At 41.8% G+C, this 24399-nt stretch overlaps 1 protein-coding gene across 3 annotated transcripts in view; it reads right to left on the minus strand.

Moving 5' to 3' along the window:
- galnt18b (UDP-N-acetyl-alpha-D-galactosamine:polypeptide N-acetylgalactosaminyltransferase 18b) overlaps positions 1–24399 on the minus strand; it is a 245709-nt gene that overhangs the window by 104770 nt on the left and 116540 nt on the right. For all 3 annotated transcript variants that reach the window (XR_011963748.1, XR_011963749.1, XM_072592470.1), the window contains exons 4-6: positions 22753–22936; positions 9702–9899; positions 2409–2523 (exon numbers count right to left, since the gene is read on the minus strand). Coding sequence is in view for 1 of the 3 variants with exons in the window: in XM_072592470.1 (XP_072448571.1) it covers positions 2409–2523; positions 9702–9899; positions 22753–22936 (497 nt within the window). In the remaining 2 variants the exon portion in view is untranslated. The remainder of the gene's footprint in view (positions 1–2408; positions 2524–9701; positions 9900–22752; positions 22937–24399) is intronic.

Here is a 24399-nt window from a genome sequence, read left to right on the forward strand (position 1 = left end):
TCTCTAACAGTGCAGCATTTCCCTTTTATGCATGGGGATTTAAGCATTTCAAGTTCATGTCAGCTTTCTGAAAACCAACTCAGCTATCTACACTCCTGCCTTTTCCCACATCCCTGTAATTTATTTCTCTTTAGATAATTGTCTTTTCGAATTACAATTGAATCAGGAAATGCATTTCAGATTGTAAACACTTGCTACATCAGAAAGTATTTCTTTGTTTCGCCTACAGATGTTTTGGTGTTCACTCTAAAATACCATGCAATGGTTCTGGATCTTTCCATCTATGGCAACACTCTGGTTTTCCCAATCTATTCTGGGCAGACCCCATATGGTTTTAACATCTTTATCAAATCTCCTCTCTGCTGTCTCTTCTTGAAGAAGATCAACAGCTTCTTCAATTTATGTACATAACTGGTCTCCATCCCTGGGATCATTCGCACAAACCTCTTCTGCAGCTTCTCTGATGGTTTCACATCCTGCATAAAGTGTGGCCCCGGGTGAGGATGAACTTGTGTAATACAATGGTTCATCTTTATTTGTATTTTACGTCTCTCTCTAAAGCCTCCTGTTTCGAGAAATGTAGGAGCATGAGTCGGCCATTTGGCCTATTGACCCTGCGTCACCTTCACTGGGATTTTTAGATTAGATTCCCTACAGTGTGGAAACAGGCTCTTTGTCCCAACTAGTCCACACCCACCCTCCGAAGAGTAACCCACCTAGACCCATTCCCCCTAACTAATGCACCTAATTCTATGGACAGTTTAGCATGACCAATTCACCTAACCTGTACATCTTTGGACTATGGGAGGAAACCGGAGACACAGGGAGAATGTGAAAAATCCACACAGACAGTCGCCAGAGGCTGGAATCGAACCCAGGTCCCTGGCACTGTGAGGCAGCAATGCTAACCGCTGAGCCACCGTGCCACCCCATTGATCACATTGTGGTTTCAACTCCAGCTTCTTGTCTGCATCCAAAACCCTTGACTCCCTTATCGAGTGACCCATCTTAGCCTGCTCATTTGAAAACAAAGCGAATGATGACTGGATAGATTTGACAGCTTAAAACTAGTCAAGATTAGAGTGGTTTTGGAAAAGCACAGCAGGTCATGCTGCATCTGAGGAGCAGGAAAATGGGTGTTTCAGGCAAAAGCCCTTTATCAGGAATCTGCTCCTCAGATGCTGCCTGACCTGCTGTGCTTTTCCAGCATCACTCTAATCTTGACTCTGATCTCCAGCATCTGCAGGACTCACTTTCCCCCAGCTTTAAAGTTAGTGTTTGCTTTTAGTATCCATCTAGCTCCAAGAAATTCTGTCCATTCATCAATGACAATAAATAGCTAAAGCTATCTACACCAGACCAGAGTGCGCTGGACCTTTCTTGATGCACCAGAGATTTTGTTAATTGGCTAGATAGCTGGTGTGACTGGTGATGACTTTTTAAGGATGTCCTGCCAAACCTAATGCCAACCTAACCTTGACGAGGTTATTGTTGGGCTTTTGCGTGGAATTAAGATGGCAGGCAGTGAGAGCTGCCTAATCATCAAAAGCCAGTACCTGTTGAATTCAGCAGCACCAAAGGGGATGCCCTGGCTGCTATTAGTAAGGCACCATCAGTAAGCGCTTCACAGGAGGCCCCCAAGCACTGAGGATGTCCCCTAGACAGGGGACGAAACGTTTACAAGACAAATTCCCAGCTCGGCGAACAGAACCACAACAACGAGCACCCGAGTTACAAGTCTTCTCCCAAACTTTGAGCACCATGGATGGCAGAGTGGCAAGATGTAAAGTAATTGATTTGTTGGTAGAGGAGTGGGTTTCTATGGAGAGGAGGAGAATGAGTCTGGGGTTCAGAAGCAAGTGCATAGATGTGACCCTCAGTGGATATCTCTCAGTTCCTTGATCTGGCATCAATTGCCTTTGATTGAGGAGCCTGTATTTGCCCCTTCCTGATTCAGCGATAGGTTTTCCAGTCAGGCATGTCTAACAGTGACAGCCAACATGCAACTGGATTATTTCCAGCGTGACAGACTAGGGCCTGTGAGTTGTCTTTAATTGGCCAGTTAAGGACCTCAATTAGCAATGGGCCAGGAATGCCTTCACTGCCTGAACTCAGTGTTGATGGAGGGGGAAAGGCGATCTATTTTGGGTATGATACCACCCTCCTTAACTACATGGCTATGCTGCCTCTAAACCCACCACCACAAAGAATACAAGATTGCACCATGACTTTAAAAATTAGAGCTGTACTTAAATAAATTTCCGCACTCACTCACAGTAGCACATCAAGGGTCAGAAACTGGGCACCAGCATCCCTTTGGTGTTTTGCTGCAAACCAAACCCAAGTTTTACATGCAGTTAAAAAGGGAATCAGGAAACAGTGGTGGCTCAACTTTCTGTGATAATTACCCTGACACTGAGTTCCACATTCTCCCCACCGTAGATCTCCATGCCTTCATCCAGTAAACCAATCTCCTCAAAGTATAGTCTGTCCACCACAAAGCATCCAATCAGAGCAGGGCTTCTATAAAACACAAAAAAAGGAAATAAACTTGAGTTAAGATTCTCCTGCTGAAGATTTCCATAATTATAAAATTTGTGTGGCAATCTGACCAGCTCCTGGTCAAATCAACAACAAAAAAAAATGAAAACTTGTAATTTCACAACCATGTTGCAGATGAAGGTAAATCCAATGTTAAATTCAGATTTGTAACATATTTAATGTGTGCAAAGAGATTTTGTTCATAATATTGTCATTTTGTCATTGAATATATAGTCAAAATAAACAGGTGCCAAATTGAAACATGTAATTTTGAAATTGTACAGTGTCCGGATCAGACACAAGCTGACAATGAATCTAGCTCTTGGATTGGGAAGTGACAAGTAACTTTCACATGATATTATTTCCAGGTAATGAGCATTTCCAACAAGACAGAATCTAACCCATCCCTCCTTGCTCTTCAGTGGCCATCACTCAAATGCCCACCGTCAACATCCTGGGTGTTACCAATGACTAGAATGCACCAGCAATATAAATACTGTGGCTACAAGAGCAGGTCAGAGACAGAAAATTCTATTGTGAGTAACTCACCGCTACACCTTCCAAAGACTGTCATCTATCTACAAGGCACAAGACATGAGGCTGATCAAATACTCTCCACTTGCTTGAATCCATGCAATTCAAACAACATTCAAGAAGCTTGACATCAGCCAGGACAATGGACAGCATTTGATCAGCATCACATCCAGTACCCCAACACTTATCCCCTTCAAAACTAGTGAATGGTGGCAGTGTACTCTGAATAGGGTATATCAGTGACGTATGCGCCATGAATAGGATATATTAAATGAGGTGTGTACTCCAAATGAGTTAATCAATAAAGGTGTGTAGTCTGAGTAGGATACAACAAAGATGGTATGGACTCTGACTAAGGTAAGTTGTTGAGGGTTCTGTACTCTGAATGTGATATATGAATAAGGTTCTCTGAATGAGGACTGCAGCAATTGTTATCAAAAGGTGGCAAGGTGGCTCAGTGGTTAGCACTGCAGCCTCAAGTTCCAGGGACTTGGGTTCAATTCCAGCTTCAGGTGACTGTGTGGAGTTTGCACATTCTCCCCGTGTCTGCCTGGGTTTCCTCGGGGTGCTCTGTTTTCCCCCCAGAGTCCAAAGAGGTACTGGTTAGGTGAAATAGCCATGCTAAATTACACATTATGTTTGGGGATGTGTAGGTCAGGTGCATTGGTCAGGGGTAAATATAGGATAACAGGGTAGGGGATTGGGTCTGGGTGGGTTACTCTTTGGACGGGTCGATGTGGATTTGTTGGGCCATATGGCCTGTTTCCACACTATAGGGACTCTGATTCAATAGCCTTGGTAGGCATATTAATCAGGGGAAATGTAAAATCATAGGGTAGGAGAATGGGGTTTAGATTAGATTCCCTACACTGTGGAAACAGGCCATTCAGCCCAACCCTCCGAAGAGGAACCCATTTCCCTCTGACTAATGGACCTAACACAATGGGCAATTCACCTGCATATCTTTGAAGAAAACCCATACAGATACAGGGAGAATGTGCAAACTCCACACAGACGGTCACCCGAGGCTGGAATTGAACCTGGGACCCTAGCACTGTGAGGCAGTAGTGCTAACCACTGTGCCACCTGGGTGGGAGTCAGTGTGGACTTGTTGGGCCAAATGGCCTGTTTCCATACTGTAGAGACTCTATGATTCTAAATCTATAAAACTATCAAAGGTGATCCAATGTTTCTGTTAATTTTAGGCCATTTTGTGTTGGGGAAATGTAATTAGATGTTAGTCTGAATTAAACAAAACAAAACGTAACAAGACTAACCAGTTATCCAGCAAATGACAATTTTTCAATTGTCCTCATTACATTAGTTGATGGCTTTGAAAGAATAAATTTTGAAAACTACATTACACTTCACCGAATGATGTCATAAGAACTTGGGTAAGTAAAGCTGAACATCTTAGGATCTTGTAAGTGAAGATCGATATCTTAGTGCTCCTCATAGACATTGTTACTAAGACTATCTTACCAAAGTAACTTGTAGGTGATTGCTATCATGCAATCAACTGCACCTCAATTAAGACAAGAGTTGCTTTTTGTTCAACCTCACTAGTAGTTTGCATCTATCACTGTAAATTAAGTAGATCCTTATTGTGGGTAATCCAATATGGAGGATGGGAAAATTTTCTGGCTGTAAGAGCTGCTCCTTTTTTTGAGGTATTTTAGGTGTTGGAGGCAATTTCTTCAAATTCCAGGAGCAGCAATTACTGTTTTATATGCTGTTGCATTGTTTTGCAACTTTGGAAAAACAAAGTCAAAACAACAGCAGATTAAAAAGGTGGCACAGTGGTGAGCACTGCTGCCTCCCAGTGCCAGAGACCCAGGTTCAATTCCCACCTCAGGTGACTGACTGTGTGGAGTTTGCATGTTCTCCCCGTGTCTGCGTGGGTTTCCTCCCACAGTCCAAAGATGTGCAGGCGAGGTGAATTGGCCATGCTAAATTGCCTGTAGTGTTAGGTTAGGGGTATGGGTGGGTTGTGCTTCGGTGGGGCGGTGTGGACTTGTTAGGCTGAAGGACCTGTTTCCACACTGTAAGTAATCTAATCTAATCTAAAAAAAAGGGAGAAGAGCAGACAAAGGAAGCACATGGTGAGGGCAGTGCAGGAGAGAGAGAACCTGCACAGTTACTGCATTTGCTGTTTGAATTTGTGTATCACTGGAAATCGGAGTGCATCTGGGAAAATTAACAAACAGTGAAATTCACAACTAATCTTGGAGGAACTGTTGGGCAAAGTTCACAGCACAGAATCAGATAAGTTAATTGTTGTTTTAAGTCTGTCCAAGAGAAAGGCTGCAGTAGTGAGTGTAGTGGATTCTTTCTTGATTATATATTTTTGGAGATAAGTGTCTTGATTAAACTTAAAATATAAGCCATAGCTATTAATTTAACCTGGGGCAGTGTTTGTAGAGGAATAAGACGGTGTTATTTTCTGGGTCTGTAGATTGTGAAGGAGCAAAAATGGCCTTTGCAGTGATGTGTACTTCTTGTCAGATGTGGGAGTTTAAAGAGAGTTTAAGGGTTACTGCGGATTATATCTGCCATAAACGCTGTTGGATGCGAATCTTATCAGATCGAGTGGATCGGTTGGAGAGACAGATAGAAGCGATGAGGAATTTGCAACAGCAGCAGTATATGATGGATGGCAGTTATAGGAAGGGGGGAAAGCCTCAAATACAGTCACATAGATGGGTTAACTCCAGGAAGGGTGAGAGAGGTCAGCACCTGGGGCAGGAGTCTTTTGTGGATATACCCATTTCAAACAGGTATGCTGTTTTGGAAAATGTAGGGGTTGATGGATTCTCAGGGGAACATAGCATGAACAGCCAAGTTTCTGGTATTGAGACTGGCCCTAATACAACGAGGGGTACGTCGGCTTCCAATAGATCAATGTAGTCAGAGGTACAGACAGACATTTCTGTGGCCAGCAGAGAAAAAGCAGAATGATGTGTTGATTCCCTGGTGCCAGGATCAAGGATGTCTCAGAGAGGGTGCAGAATGTTCTCACGGGGGAGAGGGGCCAGCAGGAGGTCATTGTCCACATTGGAACCAACGACATTGGAATGGAAAAGGTTGAGACTCTGAAGGGAGATTACAGAGAGTTAGGCAGAAATTTAAAAAGAAGGTCCTCAAGGGTAGTAATATCTGGATTACTCCCAGTGCTACAAGCTAGTCAGGGCAGGAATAGGAGGATAGAGCAGATGAATGCATGGCTGAGGAGCTGGTGTATGGGAGAAGGATTCACATTTTTGGATCAGTGGAATCTCTTTTGGGGTAGAAGTGACCTGTACAAGAAGGATGGATTGCACCTAAATTGGAAGGGGATGAATATACTGGCAGGGAAATTTGCTAGAATTGCTTGGGAGGATTTAAACTAGTAAGGGGTGGGACCCAGGGAGATAGTGAGGAAAGAGATCGATCTGAGACAGGTACAGCTGAGAACAGAAGTGAGTCAAACAGTCAGGTCCAGGCAGAGACAAGCTAGGACTAATAAATTAAACTCCATTTATTTTAATGTAAGGGGCCTAACAGGGAAGGCAGATGAACTCAGGGCATGGTTAGGAGCATGGGACTGGGGTATCATAGTAATTATGGAAACATGGCTCAGGGATGGGTAGGACTGGCAGCTTAATGTTCCAGGATACAAATGCTACAGAAAGGATAGAAAGGGAGGTAAGAGAGGAGGGGGAGTGGCATTTCTGATAAGGGATAGCATTACAGCTGTGCTGAGGGAGGATATTCCCGGAAATACATCCAGGGAAGTTATTTGAGTAGAACTGAGAAATAAGAAAGGGATAATCACCATATTTGGATTGTATTATAGACCCCCCAACAGTCAGAGGGAAATTGAGAAACAAACTTGTAAGGAGATCTCAGCTATCTGTCAGAATAATAGGGTAGTTACGATCGGGGATTTTAACTTTCCAAACATCAACTGGGATTGCCATAGTGTTAAAGGTTTAGATGGAGAGGAATTTCTTAAGTGTGTACAAGACAATTTTCTGATTCAGTATGTGAGAAGGTGCAAACCTTGACCTACTCTTGGGAAATCAGGCAGGGCAGGTGACTGAGGTGTCAGTGGGGGAGCACTTTGGGGCCAGCGACCATAATCCTATTCGTTTTAAAACAGTGATGGAAAAGGATAGACCACATCTAAAAGTTGAAGTCCTAAATTGGAGAAAGGCCAATTTTGATGGTATTAGGCAAGAACTTTTGAAAGCTGATTGGAGGCAGATATTCGCAGGTAAAGGGATGGCTGGAAAATGGAAAGCCTTCAGAAATGGGATAACAAGAATCCAGAGAAAGTATATTCCTGTCAGGGTGAAAGGAAAGGCTGGTAGGTATAATGCTGGATGACAGAAGAAATTAAGGGTTTGGTTAAGAAAACAAAGGAAGCATATGTCAGGTATAGACAGGATAGATTGAGTGAATCCTTAGAAGAGAATAAAGAAAGTAGGAGTATACTTAAGAGGGAAATCAGGAGGGCAAAATGGGGACATAAGATAGCTTTGGCAAATAGAATTAAGGAGAATCCAAAGGGTTTTTACAAATTCATTAAGGACAAAAGGGTAACTAGGGAGAGAATAGGGCCCCTCAAAGATCAGCAAGGCGGCCTTTGTGTGGAGCCACAGAAAATGGGGGAGATACTAAATGAATATTTTGCATCAGTATTTACTGTGGAAAAGGATATGGAAGATATAGACTGTAGGGAAATAGATGGTGACAGCTTGCAAAATGTCCAGATTACAGAGGAGGAAGTGCTGGATGTCTTGAAATGCATAAAAGTGGATAAATCCCCAGGACCTGATCAGATGTACCCGAGAACTCTGTGGGAAGCTAGAGAATTGATTGCTGGGCCTCTTGCTGAGATATTTGTATCATCGATAGTCACAGGTGAAGTGCTGGAAGACTGGAGGTTGGCAAACGTGGTGCCACTGTTTAAGAAGGGTGGTAAGGACAAGCCAGGGAACTATAGACCAGTGAGTCTGATCTCGGTGGTGGGCAAGTTGTTGGAGGGAATCCTGAGGTCCAGGATGTACATGTATTTGGATAGGCAAGGACTGATTCAGGAGAGTCAACATGGCTTTGTGCGTGGGAAATCATGTCTCACAAACTTGATTGAGTTTTTTGAAGAAGTAACAAAGAGGATTGATGAGGGCAGAGCAGTAGATGTGATCTATATGGAGTTCAGTAAGGCATTCAACAAGGTTCTCCATGGGAGACTGATTAGCAATGTTAGATCTCATGGAATACAGGAACTAGCCATTTGGATACAGAACTGGCTCAAAGATAGAAGACAGAGGGTGGTGGTGGAGGGTTGTTTTCAGACTGGAGGCCTGTGACCAGTGGAGTGCCACAAGAATCAGTGCTGGGTCCTCTATTTTTTGTCATTTACATAAATGATTTGGATGCGAGCATAAGGGGTACAGTTAATAAGTTTGCAGATGATATCAAAATTGGAGGTGTAGTGGACAGCGAAGAGGGTTACCTCAGATTACAACACGATCTTGACCAGATGGACCAATGGGCTGAGAAGTGGCAGATGGAGTTTAATTCAGATAAATGCGAGGTGCTGCATTTTGAGAAAGCAAATCAGAACAGGACTTATGCACTTAATGGTAAGGTCCTAGGGAGTGTTGATGAACAAAGAGATCTTGGAGTACAGGTTCATAGCTCCTTGAAAGTGGAATTGCAGGTCAATAGGATAGTGAAGAAAGCGTTTGGTATGCTTTCTTTTGTTGGTCAGAGTATTGAGTACAGGAGTTGGGAGGTCATGTTGCAGTTGTACAGGATATTGGTTAGGCCACTGTTGGAATATTGCGTGCAATTCTGGTCTCCTTCCTATTGGAAAGATGTTGTGTAACTTGAAAGGATTCAGAAAAGATTTACAAGGATGTTGCCAGGGTTGGAGGATCTGAGTTACAGGGAGAGGCTGAACAGGCTGGGGCTGTTTTCCCTGGAGCGTCGGAGGCTGAGGGGTGACCTTATAGAGGTTTACAAAATTATGAGGGGCATGGATAGGATAAATAGGCAAAGTCTTTTCCCTGGCGTCGGGGAGTCCAGAACTAGAGGGCATATGTTTAGGGTGAGAGGGGAAAGATATAAAAGAGATCTAAGGGGCAACTTTTTCACGCAGAGGGTGGTACCTGTATGGAATGAGCTGTCAGAGGTGGTGGTGGAGGCTGGTACAATTGCAACATTTAAGAGGCATTTGGATGGGTATTTGATTAGGAAGGGTTTGGAGGGATATGGGCCAGGTGCTGGCAGGTGGGACTAGATTGGGTTGAGATGTCTGGTCGGCATGGACAGATTGGACCGAAGGGCCTGCTTCCATGCTGTACATCTCTATGAATCTATGACTCTAGACCCAGTCAAGGAAACAAAATTGTGGCAACAAACTATTCTAAATATCTGGTAGTGGTTACATTGCAACATATAAACCAGCCTTGATTTGTGCCCCATAGATAATGGACAGGATATGAGATGAGTTACTCACCTCAGAATTTCAGCTCCTTACCTGGTCTGTATCCAGTGCCCCAGTCTAGTCCCAAAGGAAATCTGTAAAGATGTGAATAATAAAGGAGACCAATCCAAATTCATTTGAACTTAGTTACCTGATTGGAGCAGTCACATTTCCCAGATTCCACCATTCTTTGGGAGGATTTAAGTAACGACACCATAATTCCCAGTCAAAACCTTGGGCTGATAGCGGATACTCTTCAATCTCAAAATTATCATACTTGATATTATCAAAGGAAGGAGATATGATACGTGTTCTGTCTTCCTTTATTCTTGAGAGTATTGGCTCAGCCCTTGAACAGTAAAGAGATCTTGAGTGAGATTGTTTATCCATGAAATACAGGTAACATTGGCAAGGCCAGCTTGTAATTAGCCTTTTCAGAGCATGGGAAAATAGAAACAGGGTTTGGCTATTCAACCCCTCAGGCCTGCTCTGCCATTCAATAAGATCATAGCTAATATGTGGCATAACTCCATTTCTGGCCTTGGGGCCCATATCCCTTCATATTTTTGCATAATAAAAAAATTTGTCTCAGGTTTAAATTTAACAATTGAATTAGCATCGACTGCTGTTTGAGGAACAGAGTGCCAAACCTCCACTACTCTTTACATGTACTCTTTACATTTTGAACATCCCTCCTGAATGACCTGGCCCTAATTCTTAGTTTATGCTTTTTGGTTCTAGAATATTCAACCAGTGGAAATGGGGTAGATAAAGAGAAATCGCCTTTTCCTGATAATATCCTGAAGACCTCAATTAGATCACCCCTTAACCTTCTAAATTCTAGAGAATTAAATGCCTAATTTGTCTAATCTCTCTTCATTTCTTAACCTTTGAAGTCCAGGTATCATCCTTGTAATCCAGCGTTGAACTCCCTCCAGAGTTCAAACATCTTCTTAAGGCGTGGTTACCAGATCTGCTCACAGCACTCAGTACAGTGTAGTAAGCACACAGTACAGTGGGGTTTAACTAGGGTTTTGTATAATTGCAGCATAATGTCTACATCCTTGTACTCAAGCCCTTTAGATATGCCTTCTTGACTATTTTTTGCAGCTTTTCATAACAGTTTAAAGAGCTATGAACCTGAACCCTCAAATCGCATTGAACATCCACTGTATTTAACTTTGTGCTTTTATTAACAAAATACCCTGATGTATCTTTTGTTGAGTCCAAAATGGATAACCTCACACTTGCTTTTTTAAAATCCACCGGCCACAGCTTTGCCCATTCACCTAAATAATTAATATCCTGTCGTAATTTCATGCTGACTTCAACCCTGTCTACAATGCTGCTCAATTTTGTATCATCAGCGAATTAGAATATTTGATCTTTTTATGCCATTATCCAAGTTGTTAATGAATATTATGAATAATTGAGGCCCCAATACATATCCATGCAGGATACCATGAGTCACATTCTGCCAATTTGAGTATATACCTATTATTCTAACTCCCTATTTCCTGCCACTCAACTAATTGACTATCCATGTCAGCAATTTGCCCTCAATTCAGTGGGTTTCCACCTTAGCTAACAATGTCTTATGTGGGACATTATCAAAAGCCTTCTGGAAGTCCAGTGACTTCCTCTGTCCACCACCTTTGTAACCTCTACGGCATTCATCTAAAGCATCAGTAACTCAGTTCCACATCTGTAATTATCTGTCAGAGTATAATCAGGAAGTGTGCCCAAATTTATGCTCACAGTTATGGTCACAATATGATGATTTATGTTGAAAGAAATCTCAGTATTCAAGGATCGGCATCAGATGAAATGATCTTGAAAGTTTTTAGATTGCTGTAAAAATCTATCTGGCTCCCAAGTGCCTTTCAGAAAAAGGAACCCATGACCCATTATAGCTCTGGGCCTCCATGTGACTGCAGTTCTACAACATATGGCTGTTTCTTAAACCCCTTCAAGGCAACCAGTAATGGGTTAAAGGCAACCTGGTCAGAATCTCCAAAGCCAAGAGAAAACAAAGAACGTAAAAGGAATGATGAAAGAACGTAAAAGGAATGATGAATTTCAGTCTAGGTTTAAAAACACATTTGTTTGTGAAATCTTGCACAAATTGGGAATCTGGTTCTCCAAGTTACTACAAAGGTATTCAATCAAAGTCTTTAGATTCTGAAACGTATCATCCAACCTGACACTCTCAATACAGAGAAGTACTGAGGGAGTGCTTTTCTTTTAGATTACTTACAGTGTGGAAACAGGCCCTTCGGTCCAACAAGTCCACACCTACCCTCCAAACAGCAACCCACCCAGACCCATTCCCCAACATTTACCCCTCCACCTAACACTACTGGCAATTTAGCATGGCCAATTCACCTAACCTGCAATTTTTTTGACTGTGGGAGGAAACTGGAGCACCCAGAGGAAACCCACACAGACACAGGGAAAACGTACAAGCTTCACATGGGCAGTTGCTGATGCAGGAATTGAATCCGGGTCTCTAGCGCTATGAGGCAGCAGTGCTAACCACTGTGCCGCCGTGCTGTATGCTTGAAAGGTCAATAGAAAGGGTGTACTGTGTTATACTTTGGAAGAGCTATGCTGTAAAAGGGACAGCACTAAACAAGTGCTACACAATGGAGTGGCAGTACAGAGGGAGTGCCATACTCTCAGGAGGTAGTACTGAGGAGAATGGTACAATGCAGGTTGTAATATTGAATGAGCTGCAATGTTCGACGGAAACTGCTGAGGGAGTGCCAGAAAAACCCACATCCCTTCTGTCCACTCAAGTTGATATGAAAGATCCCACGATACTATTTTGAAACAAAAAAGTGTTCTCCCCGTGTCCTGGTCAATATTAGCCCTTTGATCAACCACACTTTCATAAACGGTTGTGCCACCAGCACATTGGTAATTGTGGAATCTTACTGCGTACAAATTAGTTGCTGTCTTTCCTACATCTCAACATTACACTTCAAAGTGTACTTCAGTGGTAGCAGACATTTTGGGACATCATATGGTCATGAAATATATAATGCAAGTCTATCAACTTTCTAAATTAATCCCTGAGGTCAGGACCTTAAACAGAGCTAAGATTGTAATGAAAATCAAATAGCTGGTGAAGGTTCATTGACCCAAAACTTGAACTCTGTGTCTCTCTCCAACAGATGTAACTTGAACTGCTGAGCATTTCCAGCACTTTCTATTTTTATTTCAGCATCCACAGAATTTGGAGACTTTTTATTAGGTTTGTTCCTGAGTCTAGTTTCATGACACAATACCATCCTTCTGCCTGGCAAGAGGATAAGTCGTCCTTTGAACTGGGCTGGAAAAAAATCCTAAAATTAAAGAAATTATGGGTGGAAAGCACATAAATAGAATATGAATATATGAAAATATGAATATGAATAGAGCACTCTGTCGATTTATCCTAACTCCAGTGGTTGGTTGCAATTGTTTTTCTGTGAATAGGACATTCCTCTCCCATTTGCTCAGTTCATGTTAATTCATCAGGCTGCTCCTTGGCAGGAATAATTCAACATGTTAGCAGCTCACAGTCTGTTACTCTTTAGGCAAACTGATGCCGTGTTGCTGATATCTGAACAACTCTTGTTCCCAGACTTCATCAGCAACAGACACAGTTATTTTGAATTGAATTTATTTTAAGCTTCCAGTTCACTTAAGAGCATACAAATAGGATCAGTGTTTGATAGGATTTGCTGAGTGTAGAATGTGAGACTCCAGCCAACAGAGCAGTGGAAGGTCTGGAGCTAACAAATACGTGCGATTCAGCAGCTGATGAGGCAGGTCTGAGCCTGTTTTCATCTTGCATGACAAAAGGGTTTCAAAATGTGCAACCTCAGTGTAAGCATCACGGAAGTAACATTGTTGCCGTGAACTCCTTTTTGTTTAAGTATAAGATGATGGAATCAAAGGATATGGAGCCAAGGAAGGTTGATGGAGTTCAGAGACATCATAGTCTATGAAATGTATAAAATCTATCTGGGATTGATAGGGTAGATGCTAAGAAGATGTATGAACAACATTCAGGCTTAGGCTGATAACCAGCAAATAACTTTAGTTCCACACAGGTGTCAGCGATGTTTGACATTTCTTGTTAGAGAATGTCTTTTTCATAGGATAGGGGAGTTCAGAACTTGATGGCATAATTTTAAGGTGAATGGTGAAGGGAAAGATTTAAAAGGGATTTGAGGGGCACCTTTTTCACACAGAGGGTAGTTTGTATGTGAAATGAACAGAAGAGAAGATGTGGTAGCTGCAGGTACAGTTACAATATTTAAAAGATATTTGGACAGAGACATGAATAGGAAAGATTTAGAGAGATAAGGTTTAGGTGGGCTAAACGCAGGCAAGTGGGACTAGTTTGGTTTGGGAAACTTGCCAGCATGGACGAGTTGGACTGAAGGGTCTGTTTCCATGCTAGATGACTCTACAAACCTATGGTCAAACATTACCATGACCATTGTTAAATTCCCTTCTCACCATCCTTAGAGTTACTTATGACCAGAAATTTCATTGGACTAGCCATATAAACAGGCTACAGGTTAGAAGCTAGGGACTCTGTGACAAGAATTTCACTTCCTGACTTCCCAAAGTCGATCTATAGTTTACTCTGCACTTGCCTACATGAGTGCAGCTCCAAGAACATGCAAGGCGTTCAACACAATCCAGGTCAAATGAGTCTGTTTGATCAGAGCCTTGTCAACCACCTGCCTCTGCAGCACACAGCAGCTGTAATACTTATATAACAAGATTCACTGCAATAACTAGCCAAACCTCCATCTGGCAGCATCTTCCAAACCTGTGACCTCTACAATCTAGAGGACAGGGCAAGAGACGCATGGGGCCATAAATATCTGAAGGTTCCCCTCCAAGATAACCACCATTCTGACTTGGAACTCTAATACTGTCCCTTCATTGTTGATGGATTGAAACCTCAGTGATCCCTCCTTAACAGCACCATGGATGCATCTAACCAGACTGTGCATACAGCTTTCAAGAAGGTGGCTCACCACCACCTTGTCAAATATAGAAAGTGAAATAAAAGAGAAAGAAGTATTGAATTAAAAGTGAGAACATAAAGGATCAGAAAGAAAAATCAAATAAGTATTTTAAAAAAATATTCAACAATAAGAAAACCTGACGGAATGAGACTCTGCACTTACTAAAAGTTCAATTTCTGTCTGAAAAGTTTTAATTACTGCAAAAAAAAACTATTACGATTAAATAGAGGGCTTACATTGAATCAGACAAACTTAAAACTTTCTGTAGTAAGGTTAATCTATTGTATTCGCTGAGGACTACACAATGTTCAGCATCATTCATAGATGGAGGAGAAAGTGAGGACTGCAGATGCTGGAGATCAGAGCTGAAAATGTGTTGCTGGAAAAGCGCAGCAGGTCAGGCAGCATCCAAGGAGCAGGAGAATCGACGTTTCGGGCATAAAACCCTCCTTTAGCCCTCCTGAAGAAGGGCTTATGCCCGAAACATCAATTCTCCTGTTCCTTGGATGCTGCCTGACCTGCTGCGCTTTTCCAGCAACACATTTTCAGCATCGTTCATAGATGGTCAAATACTAAAGTAGTCCATGTTCAAGTGCAGTAAGACCTAAACAATGTCCAGATTTGTTCTAACAAGTGACAAGGATAGGGGACTTCAAAACTAGAGGGCATAATTTTAAGCTATTTTGGGAAAGTAAATCTTAGCAGGACTTACACACTTAATGGTAAGATCCTAGGAAAGTGTTGCTGAACAAAGTAGACCTTGGAGTAGGTTCATAGCTCCTTGAAAGTAGAATTGCAGGTAGATAGGATAGTGAAGGAGGTGTTTGGTATGCTTTCCTTTATTGTCTGTGTATCGAATACAGGAGTTGGGAGGTCATGTTGCAGCTATACAGGATGTTGGTCAGGCCACTTTTGGAACATTGTGTCCAGTTCTGGTCTCCTTCCTTTCAGAAGGATGTTGTGAAACTTGAAAGGGTTCAGAAAAGATTTGCAAGGGATTTGCTAGGGTTGAAAGATTTGAGCTAGGAAGAGGTTGAATAGGCTAGTGCTATTTACCCTGGAATGTCAAAGGCTGAGGGGTGACCTTACAGAGGTTTATAAAACCATGAAGGGCATGGATAGGGTAAATAGACAAAGTCTTTTCCTTAGGTTGGGAAAATCCAGAACTAGAGGGTATAGGTTTAGGGCGAGAGGGGAAAGATATAAAAGTGACCTAATTCTGCTCCTATCTCCCTTTTGGTCTTACGTTCAGACAGGAAAGAGAATCAAATTTACAAAGAAATACAAAATTGCTCAGAACGGCATCGATATTCACCTATCCTCTGGCTCAGCTCACTCTGCCATGTCACCTGACTTTGCTCATTGCATTCTGGGCCATCAGGTCATGCTGTGAGCTCCTGCTTGACGTAGAAGAGAAAGAGAGAGACCCAAAATGAACTGGCACCAAAAGGTCTCCAGCTGGATGACAGACACAAGAACATGGGGTGATTTCTTTGCCACTTGTGTCCCATGATTCAGGAGCTCTGAAATCTAAGAAAGTCTTGTGTTGGTTTTATTAGTTTTCAGAAAGTTTGGGAATCCTATAACAATGTGTCAATATCACTGTGATATCACTGTAATGGGGGAAATCTTGAACTTGTCTTTCCTAGGGGGATCTATATGGACTTCAGTAAGGTGTTCAACAAGGTTCCTTATGGGAGACTGGTTAGCAAGGTTAGATCTCATGGAATACAGGGAAAACTCACAATTTGGATATAGAACTGGCTCAAAGGTAAAAGACAGAGGGTGGTGGTGGAGGGTTGTGTTTCAGACTGGAGGCCTGTGACTAGTAGAGTACCACTGGATTGGTGCTGGGTCCAGTATTTTTCATCATTTATATAATGATTTGGATGTGAGCTTAAGAGGTATAGTTAGTAAGCTTGCAGGTGACACCAAAATTGGAGGTGTAGTGGACAGCTCAGAAGGTTACCTCGGATTACAATGGGATCTTGATCAGATGGGCCAATAGGCTGAGGAGTGGCAGATGGAGTTTAATTTAGATAAGTACGAGGTGGTGCATTTTGGGAAAGCAAATCTTAGCAGGACTTATACACTTAATGGTAAGGTCCTAGGGAGTGTTGCTGAACAAAGACCTTGAAGTGCAGGTTCACAGCACCTTGAAAGTAGAGTCGCAGTTAGATAGGATAGTGAAGAAAGCATTTGGTATGCTTTCCTTTATTGGTCAGCACATTGAATACATGAGTTGGAAGGTCATGTTGCGGCTATACAGGACATTGGTTAGGCCACTTTTGGAACATTGCGTGCAATTCTGGTGTCCTTCCTATTGGAAGGATGCTGTGAAACTAGAAAGGGTTCAGAAAAGAGTTACAAGAATGTTGCCAGAGTTGGAGTATTTGAGTTATAGGGAGAGGTTGAATAGGCTGGGGCTGTTTTCCCTGGAGCGTCGGAGACTGAGGGGTGACATTATAGAGGTTTACAAAATCATGAGGGGCATGGACAGGCTAAATAGACCAAGTCTTTTCCCTGGGGTCGGGGAGTCCAGAACTAGAGGGCATAGGTTTAGGGTGAAAGGAGAAAGATATAAATAAGACCTAAGGGGCAACATTTTCATGCAGACGGTGTTGCGTGTGTGGAATGAGCTGCCAGAGGAGGTGGAGGCTGGTACAGTTGTAACATTTAAAGACATCTGGATGGGTATATGAATAGGAAGGGTTTGGAGGGATATGGGCCAGGTGCTGGCAGGTGGGTCTAGATTGGGTTGGGATATCTGGTCGGCATGGATGAGTTGGACCAAAGGGTCTGTTTCCATGCTGTACATCTCGATGACTCTTTAACTCTATTACTCTAACAGAATAAAGATTTAAAAGGGAGCTGAGGGACAAAATTTTCACACAGAGGGTTGTTCGTATGTGGAATAAACTGTCAGAGGAAGTAGTAAATGCAGGTACAGATAAACATTTAAAAGTCATTTGGACAGGTACATGAATTGGAAAGCTTTAGGGGGATATGGGCCAAATGCAGGAGAATGGGACTAGTTTAGTTTGGGACACCTGGTTGGCATGGATGAGTTGGACAGAAGGGCCTGTTTATATGCAATATGACTCTATTACTCTAAGTAACATTCATGCCACACATGTGCCAGGCAAAGACCACCTCCAAAAAGAGAGAGAATCTAATCATGGCTCTGTGACATTCAATGGCATTACCATTGCTGAATCTCCCACTATCAACATCCTGAGGGTTACCATTGACAGAAAAGCAAACATCAAGTATCACTATGTACTGAGGTAATATCTATCCCACGTGTTGCAAAGATGGGGTTGGCCATGGCACCATGGAACACTCTATGTCATTGGATCATTCCATTTCAACTGTCCTTTGTGGAGAAATTTGCAAAAAAAAACAATCTTGACACAAGTCCACCAGAAAGTGGTAAACGCGAAGCGTCCTCGAGACTCTGCAGGAAAAGGAGAGAGAGGTTCCTATCAGGTTCCTGGCGCAGACCATCAAAGTAATTCGTCAGAATGCCTTATTGCCAGAACTTTCCAACAAGTACCAAGCTTAGCTGGTGATGAGAAGTACACTACCTATTGGATCCTTCATGTGTGCCTGGACTCTCTGCACCACCACACATTGCCCTTGAAGCATGCCACACATCTCTTGCTGGAATGTGCCAATACAAAGAAAGTCTGGAGAAAGTTACAGTATTTTTTGTCGTGATTCGTCACAAGCAGTTTTGTGATGCAGGATCCTGTGCTGTACAGTGTGTTCTCAGGGACACATGCTGAGACAAACATCAACTATGCCTGGAGGACCATCAACTCAGTGAAAGATGCTCTTTGGTCTGCCCAAAACCTGTTGGTCTGCCAGGGTAAGGTTGATCCTGACCAGGTGTTGCAGACTGGCACATTCCAAGGTCCAGGACTAGGTGCTGGGGGGGTGCACTAAAGCTCAGACCAGCTGCCCCCAAGGCTGAATAGGAAAAGACCACATTCTGAGGTCATTCGGCCAAAGTACAATGGGAGTCTGTTCAGTTATGAGACCCTCCCAGTGCCTCAAATATATATAAATAGTATCTTGTACAAGTAAGGAACGCCTTTGGGTTTGTTGGAACTGTCGAGGAAGTCAAACTCCAATGTTTGTTTGTTTCTTCATATGCTAAGATTGTCCAGAGCTGAACTGCTTTGGTGACTGTGTATGTATAAAATGAATTTTTATGAGTAAAATATATGTTTGAATAAAAAAAAACTAGAAACTGAACTGGGCTAGCCATATAAATATTATGGCTACAAGAGCACGTCAGAGACTAGGAATTCTACAGTGTGTAACTCAGCTCCTGATTCCTCAAAGCCTGTCCATCATCAGGAATGTGATGGAAAACTTCCACTTGTCTGGCTGAACGCAGCTCCAACAACATTTCAAGTTCAACTTGATTGGCACCATATCCATAATCATTCACCCCCTCCATCACTAATGCTCAGTAGCAGCAGTTTGTATAATCTACAAGATGTCAGAGAGTCATAGAGATGTACAACATGGAAACAGACCCTTCGGTCCAACTCGCCTATGCTGACCAGGTGTTCTAACCTAGTCTAGTCCCATTTGCCAGCACCCAGCCTGTACCCCTCTAAACCCTTCCTGTTCATACACCCATCCAGATGCCTTTTAAATGTTGCAATTGTACCAGCTTCCATCACTTCCTCTGTCAGTTCATTCCATACAGGCACCACCCTCTGTGTGAAAAAGTTGTCCCTTAGATTTCTTCTATATCTTTCCCCTCTTACTAAATCTATGCCCTCTAGTTCTGGACTCCCCCACCTCCGGGAAAACACATTGTCTGTTTATCCTATCCATTTCCCTCATGATTTTATAAGGTCAGCCTTCAGCCTCCGACATTCCAGGGAAAACAGCCCTAGCCTATTCAGCCTCTCCCTATGGCTCAAATCCTCCAACCCTGGCAACATCTTTGTAAATCTTTTCTGAAGCCTTTCAATTTTCACAACATCCTTCCAATAGGAAGGAGACCAGAAGTGCACGCATTGTTCCAAAAGTGGCCTAACCAATGTCCTATACAGTCACAACATGACCGCCCAACTCCTCTACTCAATACTCTGACCAATAAAGGAAAGCATACCAAACGCCTTCTCCACTATCCTATCTACCTGCGACTCTACTTTCAAGGAGCTATGAACCTGCACATTCCAAGGTCTCTTTCTTCAGCAACATTCCCTAGGACCTTACCATTAAGTGTACAAGTCCTGCTCTGATTTGCTTTTCTAAAATGCAGCACCTCACATTTATCTAAAGTAAATTCCATCTGCCACTCCTCAGCCCATTGGCCCATCTGATCAAGATTCCCTTGTACTCTGAGGTAATCTTCAAAACATTTGTCAAGGCTCTGTGCATAGCACCTTTCAAACCCACAACCTCTACCATCTTGAAGGGCAGTAGATATATGGGAATGCCACCAACTGCAAGTTCTTCTCAAAGCCACTCTTCATCCTGACTTGGAAATATATTGTTGTCCTTCGATGTTGCTGGGTAAAAATCCTGGAATTCCCTCTGTAACAGCATTGTGGGTTCACACACATCAAATGGACTACAGTGGTTCAAAAAGGCAGCACAGCACCAATTACTAAAGGTTAATTAGGGTTGGATAATAAATTCGAGCCCATTCAGTGACTCCCATAAATGAATTTTTAAAATTGCACTGACAGGACCTTTATGCCATTCAATGTATTTTAACAAGCAACCAAAATGCAAGGTACTATTTCAGCTTATAGAGAAGGATGCACCTTAGATGTAACCACAGAAGTTTTGCAGTTAACTGTGCAGTTACTTGAATTTTGTGTCTGATTTGCACGTAAACATTGGTGGTGCCTTAGCTTCACTGTTACGGGAAGACAGAAAGAGGAAGACCATTAAACCTGCACCGACAGTCAGAGAAGATGTCTGAGCTGCAATCTAACTCCATTAGCTCACCTTTTCTTACTTTACACACCTTGTGCACTTTGTCCCTGCATCACTTTACACCTTTGGCTAATGAATATCTCTCAGGCTCTTTCTAAATTACTAACTGATCTAACATTGACATTTGCACAAGAGAATACCAAATATTTTCTATCCTTTGTTGATGTTTCCTAATTTCACACTGAAAAGATATGGCCTTAGTTTTAAGATTATTTGCCTCAGTCCTTCACTCCTCAGACAATAGAAAGTTTCTCTTTATTTACCCCACGAGTTATTTGGCCTATAACAGTGATTTTTAGGCCAGTGTATATTTTGCAGCAACTCAGAGATCTGTCCTAAGGCACATCCATTATCTGCATCTGATAATGATTTATTAAACTATTAATCAACTCCACTAAGTTACTTGACAAATTCACTGCTTTTATTATGACTTATTTCATTGCAAGGTAAAAAATCAGCAATTAAACTTAAGGATCTCTCAAGAATGTATTGAAAGTGGGTGACAGAATTCTTTGTCAGGCTTAATTGCATCAGTCAGTCAGCCTGATTGGCATCATCCTCTAACAGATTGAACTCACAGCTTATCAGCTCCATAGCTTTATTTAATTTTCAGGCCTTTCATCAAATAGTCCTTCACTTGAAAAATAAGTCAACCCCTAACAACCTTTTCAAATCAGATGGACTCCTGGGCTTGCTATGCTCAGAGAAGAATTCAAATCCAGGCAAGCATCATTCCTGTAAGAGCCTGGGGTTTGAGCAATCTGCTTCAAAGCTGCTGTGTTAATCTCAGGGAAAGTGCCAATCATTCAAGCTGCTTTCAACAGCAGTTTGTATGTACAATAAAGATGAAGAAGAACCAACGTTATATTATCTATGATATCTATTGCACATTTAGAAAGCAGATTAATGAATTCACAACAAAAAGCAACAGAGAAAAAAACTTGTATTTATATGGTGCCTTGGCAAATTAAAGCATTCCAAGGATTTTCACAAAAACAACACATTTCAGTGTAAGAGATGTTCGGCCAAAAGCTTCATGATCAAGAAGGGAGTTTACAAAGGAATGATTTAAAGGAGGACGGAGAGGTAGAAAATTGCACAATTTTAAGACCACAACTCCTACATCCTGAGAATAACACACCAAACAAAGCTAAGACAAGGCCTTTGCTTGGCTGCAGCTGGAAAACAGTGAGCAACCCATAAGAAAGGGACATATTGAGATGGTGCAGTGCAGATTCAATGGGCCATTACCTTTAATGGCAGTGTTAACGTTATGCAGAGGAATGAGAGAGGCTTTGTACATTAGAACTGTGTGAGGTCCAGAGTTAAAAAGAGTTCTGATTAAGTAAATACCCAAAGGTTGTTTCCATTAGCAATGCGATTGAAGCCACACATTGAAGGACACCATTACAAGAAATAAAGGAGATAATAGAAGAAAATACAGGGAGAGTTTTTGGAATGTGATATTTGTCTCTTTAAAATGTTGCTGATAAATTCTTCTCAAATGGCAATACATTACTCAACTGAATGATGAGAAAGGGTATGGGGAAATAAGATGAATTATGGACATAAACTGGATGGGATATTGAATGGTGTGGGGAGCAGGAGAGAAAATGGATGAGATATTAAAAGAGTGCAAGGAGTGAGGTCGAGAGTGGAATTACACAGAATGGAATATTAAACAATATGGGAAGTAAGTAGGGTCATGAGATTAGATTGGTGTGGGTGAAACATCAAGGCTGTCTTGACTGCACACTAGAACATTCTCTTATTATAATTTTGTAATAACTGGAAAGCAGTGTTGCTCAATGAGAGATTTTGCTCTGTCTGTATTATTTATTCTTTAAATATTGCATTCTAAATCATAAATTAGAATGTGTAATTAAAAATGGGAATAGCCGGTCTTAGCCATTATACCATAAAGGATTAACTCCTAAGAATTTAAATGAAAGCTATGTCAATGATAATGTGATAGATCACATGGTAATGGTGAGTAAAGAAAGAAGCCAAAGCTTAGACTTTGTGCTAATCAGAATGAAGCTATTTAGTGTGCTGTAATTTTAAAGTTTCTCTGAACAGTCTTCATACTGTTGTAACATCCTTTAACTACATACATCCTCTGAGTGTCTATAGAGCAACAGAAACTGGATAATGACAATGTGAGAATTCCATCAATTAACAGCATAAAATGATATTTACCATTGAACATTGAACTCAACATGTGCATCAAAGAGAGCAACAACAGGAGCTGTCGCTGCTCTCCAGCCACTGACCCGTGATCGGATTAGCCCTTCTTGCTTTGTGTGCCTGATCACCTTTACAAAGCCTGGCTGACGTGTGTTTGCTTCATCAATGTAAGCTTGTAATTTCTCTTTGAGTTCATCTGCAAGTTGAAGAAATATCAGTCATTATCGACATCATACTTGAACCTCCTAGCCAATCCGGAACCACAACTCGCACTTGTACAGTGCCTTGAGCATTATAAACCATTCTAAGGCCTTCTCTGGAGTTGGTTCAGTTGTAAACTGCCATTGAGCTATTTACAATTGCACATCAGGATAAAAGTAACATACTGTGGGTATTGGAAACTTGAAATAAAAATAGAAAGACGTACTCAGCAGGGTTGACAGAATCTGCACCATCCTTTCACCATCATCCCTTTCATCCTGTTATCTCACTCTATTATGATCTTCCCCACTTTCTTCACTCCCGTTGCCTTTGTACTTGTTTAAATCCAGTCAATTATCTAATACTTTTCAGAGCTGACTAAGGTCATTAACTTGAAACATCAGCATTGTTGTTCTGTCTGAAGATTCTGCTGGATCTGCTGAGTATTCTTTTTCAATTTGTTTGTGGGATGTATAGACATTGCTGGCTGGACAAACATTTATTGCCCACCCCCAACTGAAGAGAGAGATTCCTGATTTTTATTCATTGAATTCAAATTTCACTATCAGGGCTTCAGAAGTGTAGCCTGAGGTTCTGGTTTATCAGTCCAGTGACATTTCCATTACATCACTAATGTCTCCCTCATTTGTAACACTTGCTTGTATTTATTTAAGAAAATATTAGGACAGATGACCAAATCCCAGGCCATAGGAGTAGGTTTTCAACAGTACATTAGAAGGAAAATAAGAGATGCAGAGGCAGGGACGTTTAGGAAGGAAATTCCAATGCATCAGCCCCAACATCTGAAGGTGAGAATACTGAGAATTAAGAGGCCAGAGTTGGAAGCATGGAGACATTTCAGAGATTTGTAGGGCTAGAGAGGTTGCAAGATAGGGAGGAATTGAAGTCATGGAAGGATTTGAAAACAAGACTGAGAATCTCATTCTAATAGGTCTTCAATGCTTTGCTCTGCAATGCAATGACTGTGTATTAGTCTTGAGTGTGATAATGGATTTCAGAGGACAGGGAGTCAACAGTGCTCAATTATATACCCTGCTCAATTTTTAATTCCCAAGAATGATTTCATCTCAGTGTTTCTAACTTTTTCTGTTTGTAGCCAATGAGTAAATCACAACACTCAGTGCAGAAAGGAAGCTGAGAAATTAGGAAATGTTCCTCAGTTTATTTGTTCATGCAGCTCCTCCTAAAGACAATGGTAAAACAATTAAACCACAAAACCATCTTCACTGCACTTACCCTGTAAACAAAACTATCTACTTGTTTATTGTATGGGAGGGCAAAGATAGTGACCCAAGAGCTCAATATACCATTAATCAAATCTTTTCATTGGCTTCAGTGAATGACAACAACACAAACCATTCTCCATAGAAGCAGCAGCACTGGTTCAGCTGTGCACCATCAATAATTTCATCAGTCAGCAGTGCACTTCCAGTACGC

This window comes from Chiloscyllium punctatum, chromosome 22 (assembly GCF_047496795.1).
Source record: "Chiloscyllium punctatum isolate Juve2018m chromosome 22, sChiPun1.3, whole genome shotgun sequence".
Taxonomy (NCBI): domain Eukaryota; kingdom Metazoa; phylum Chordata; class Chondrichthyes; order Orectolobiformes; family Hemiscylliidae; genus Chiloscyllium; species Chiloscyllium punctatum.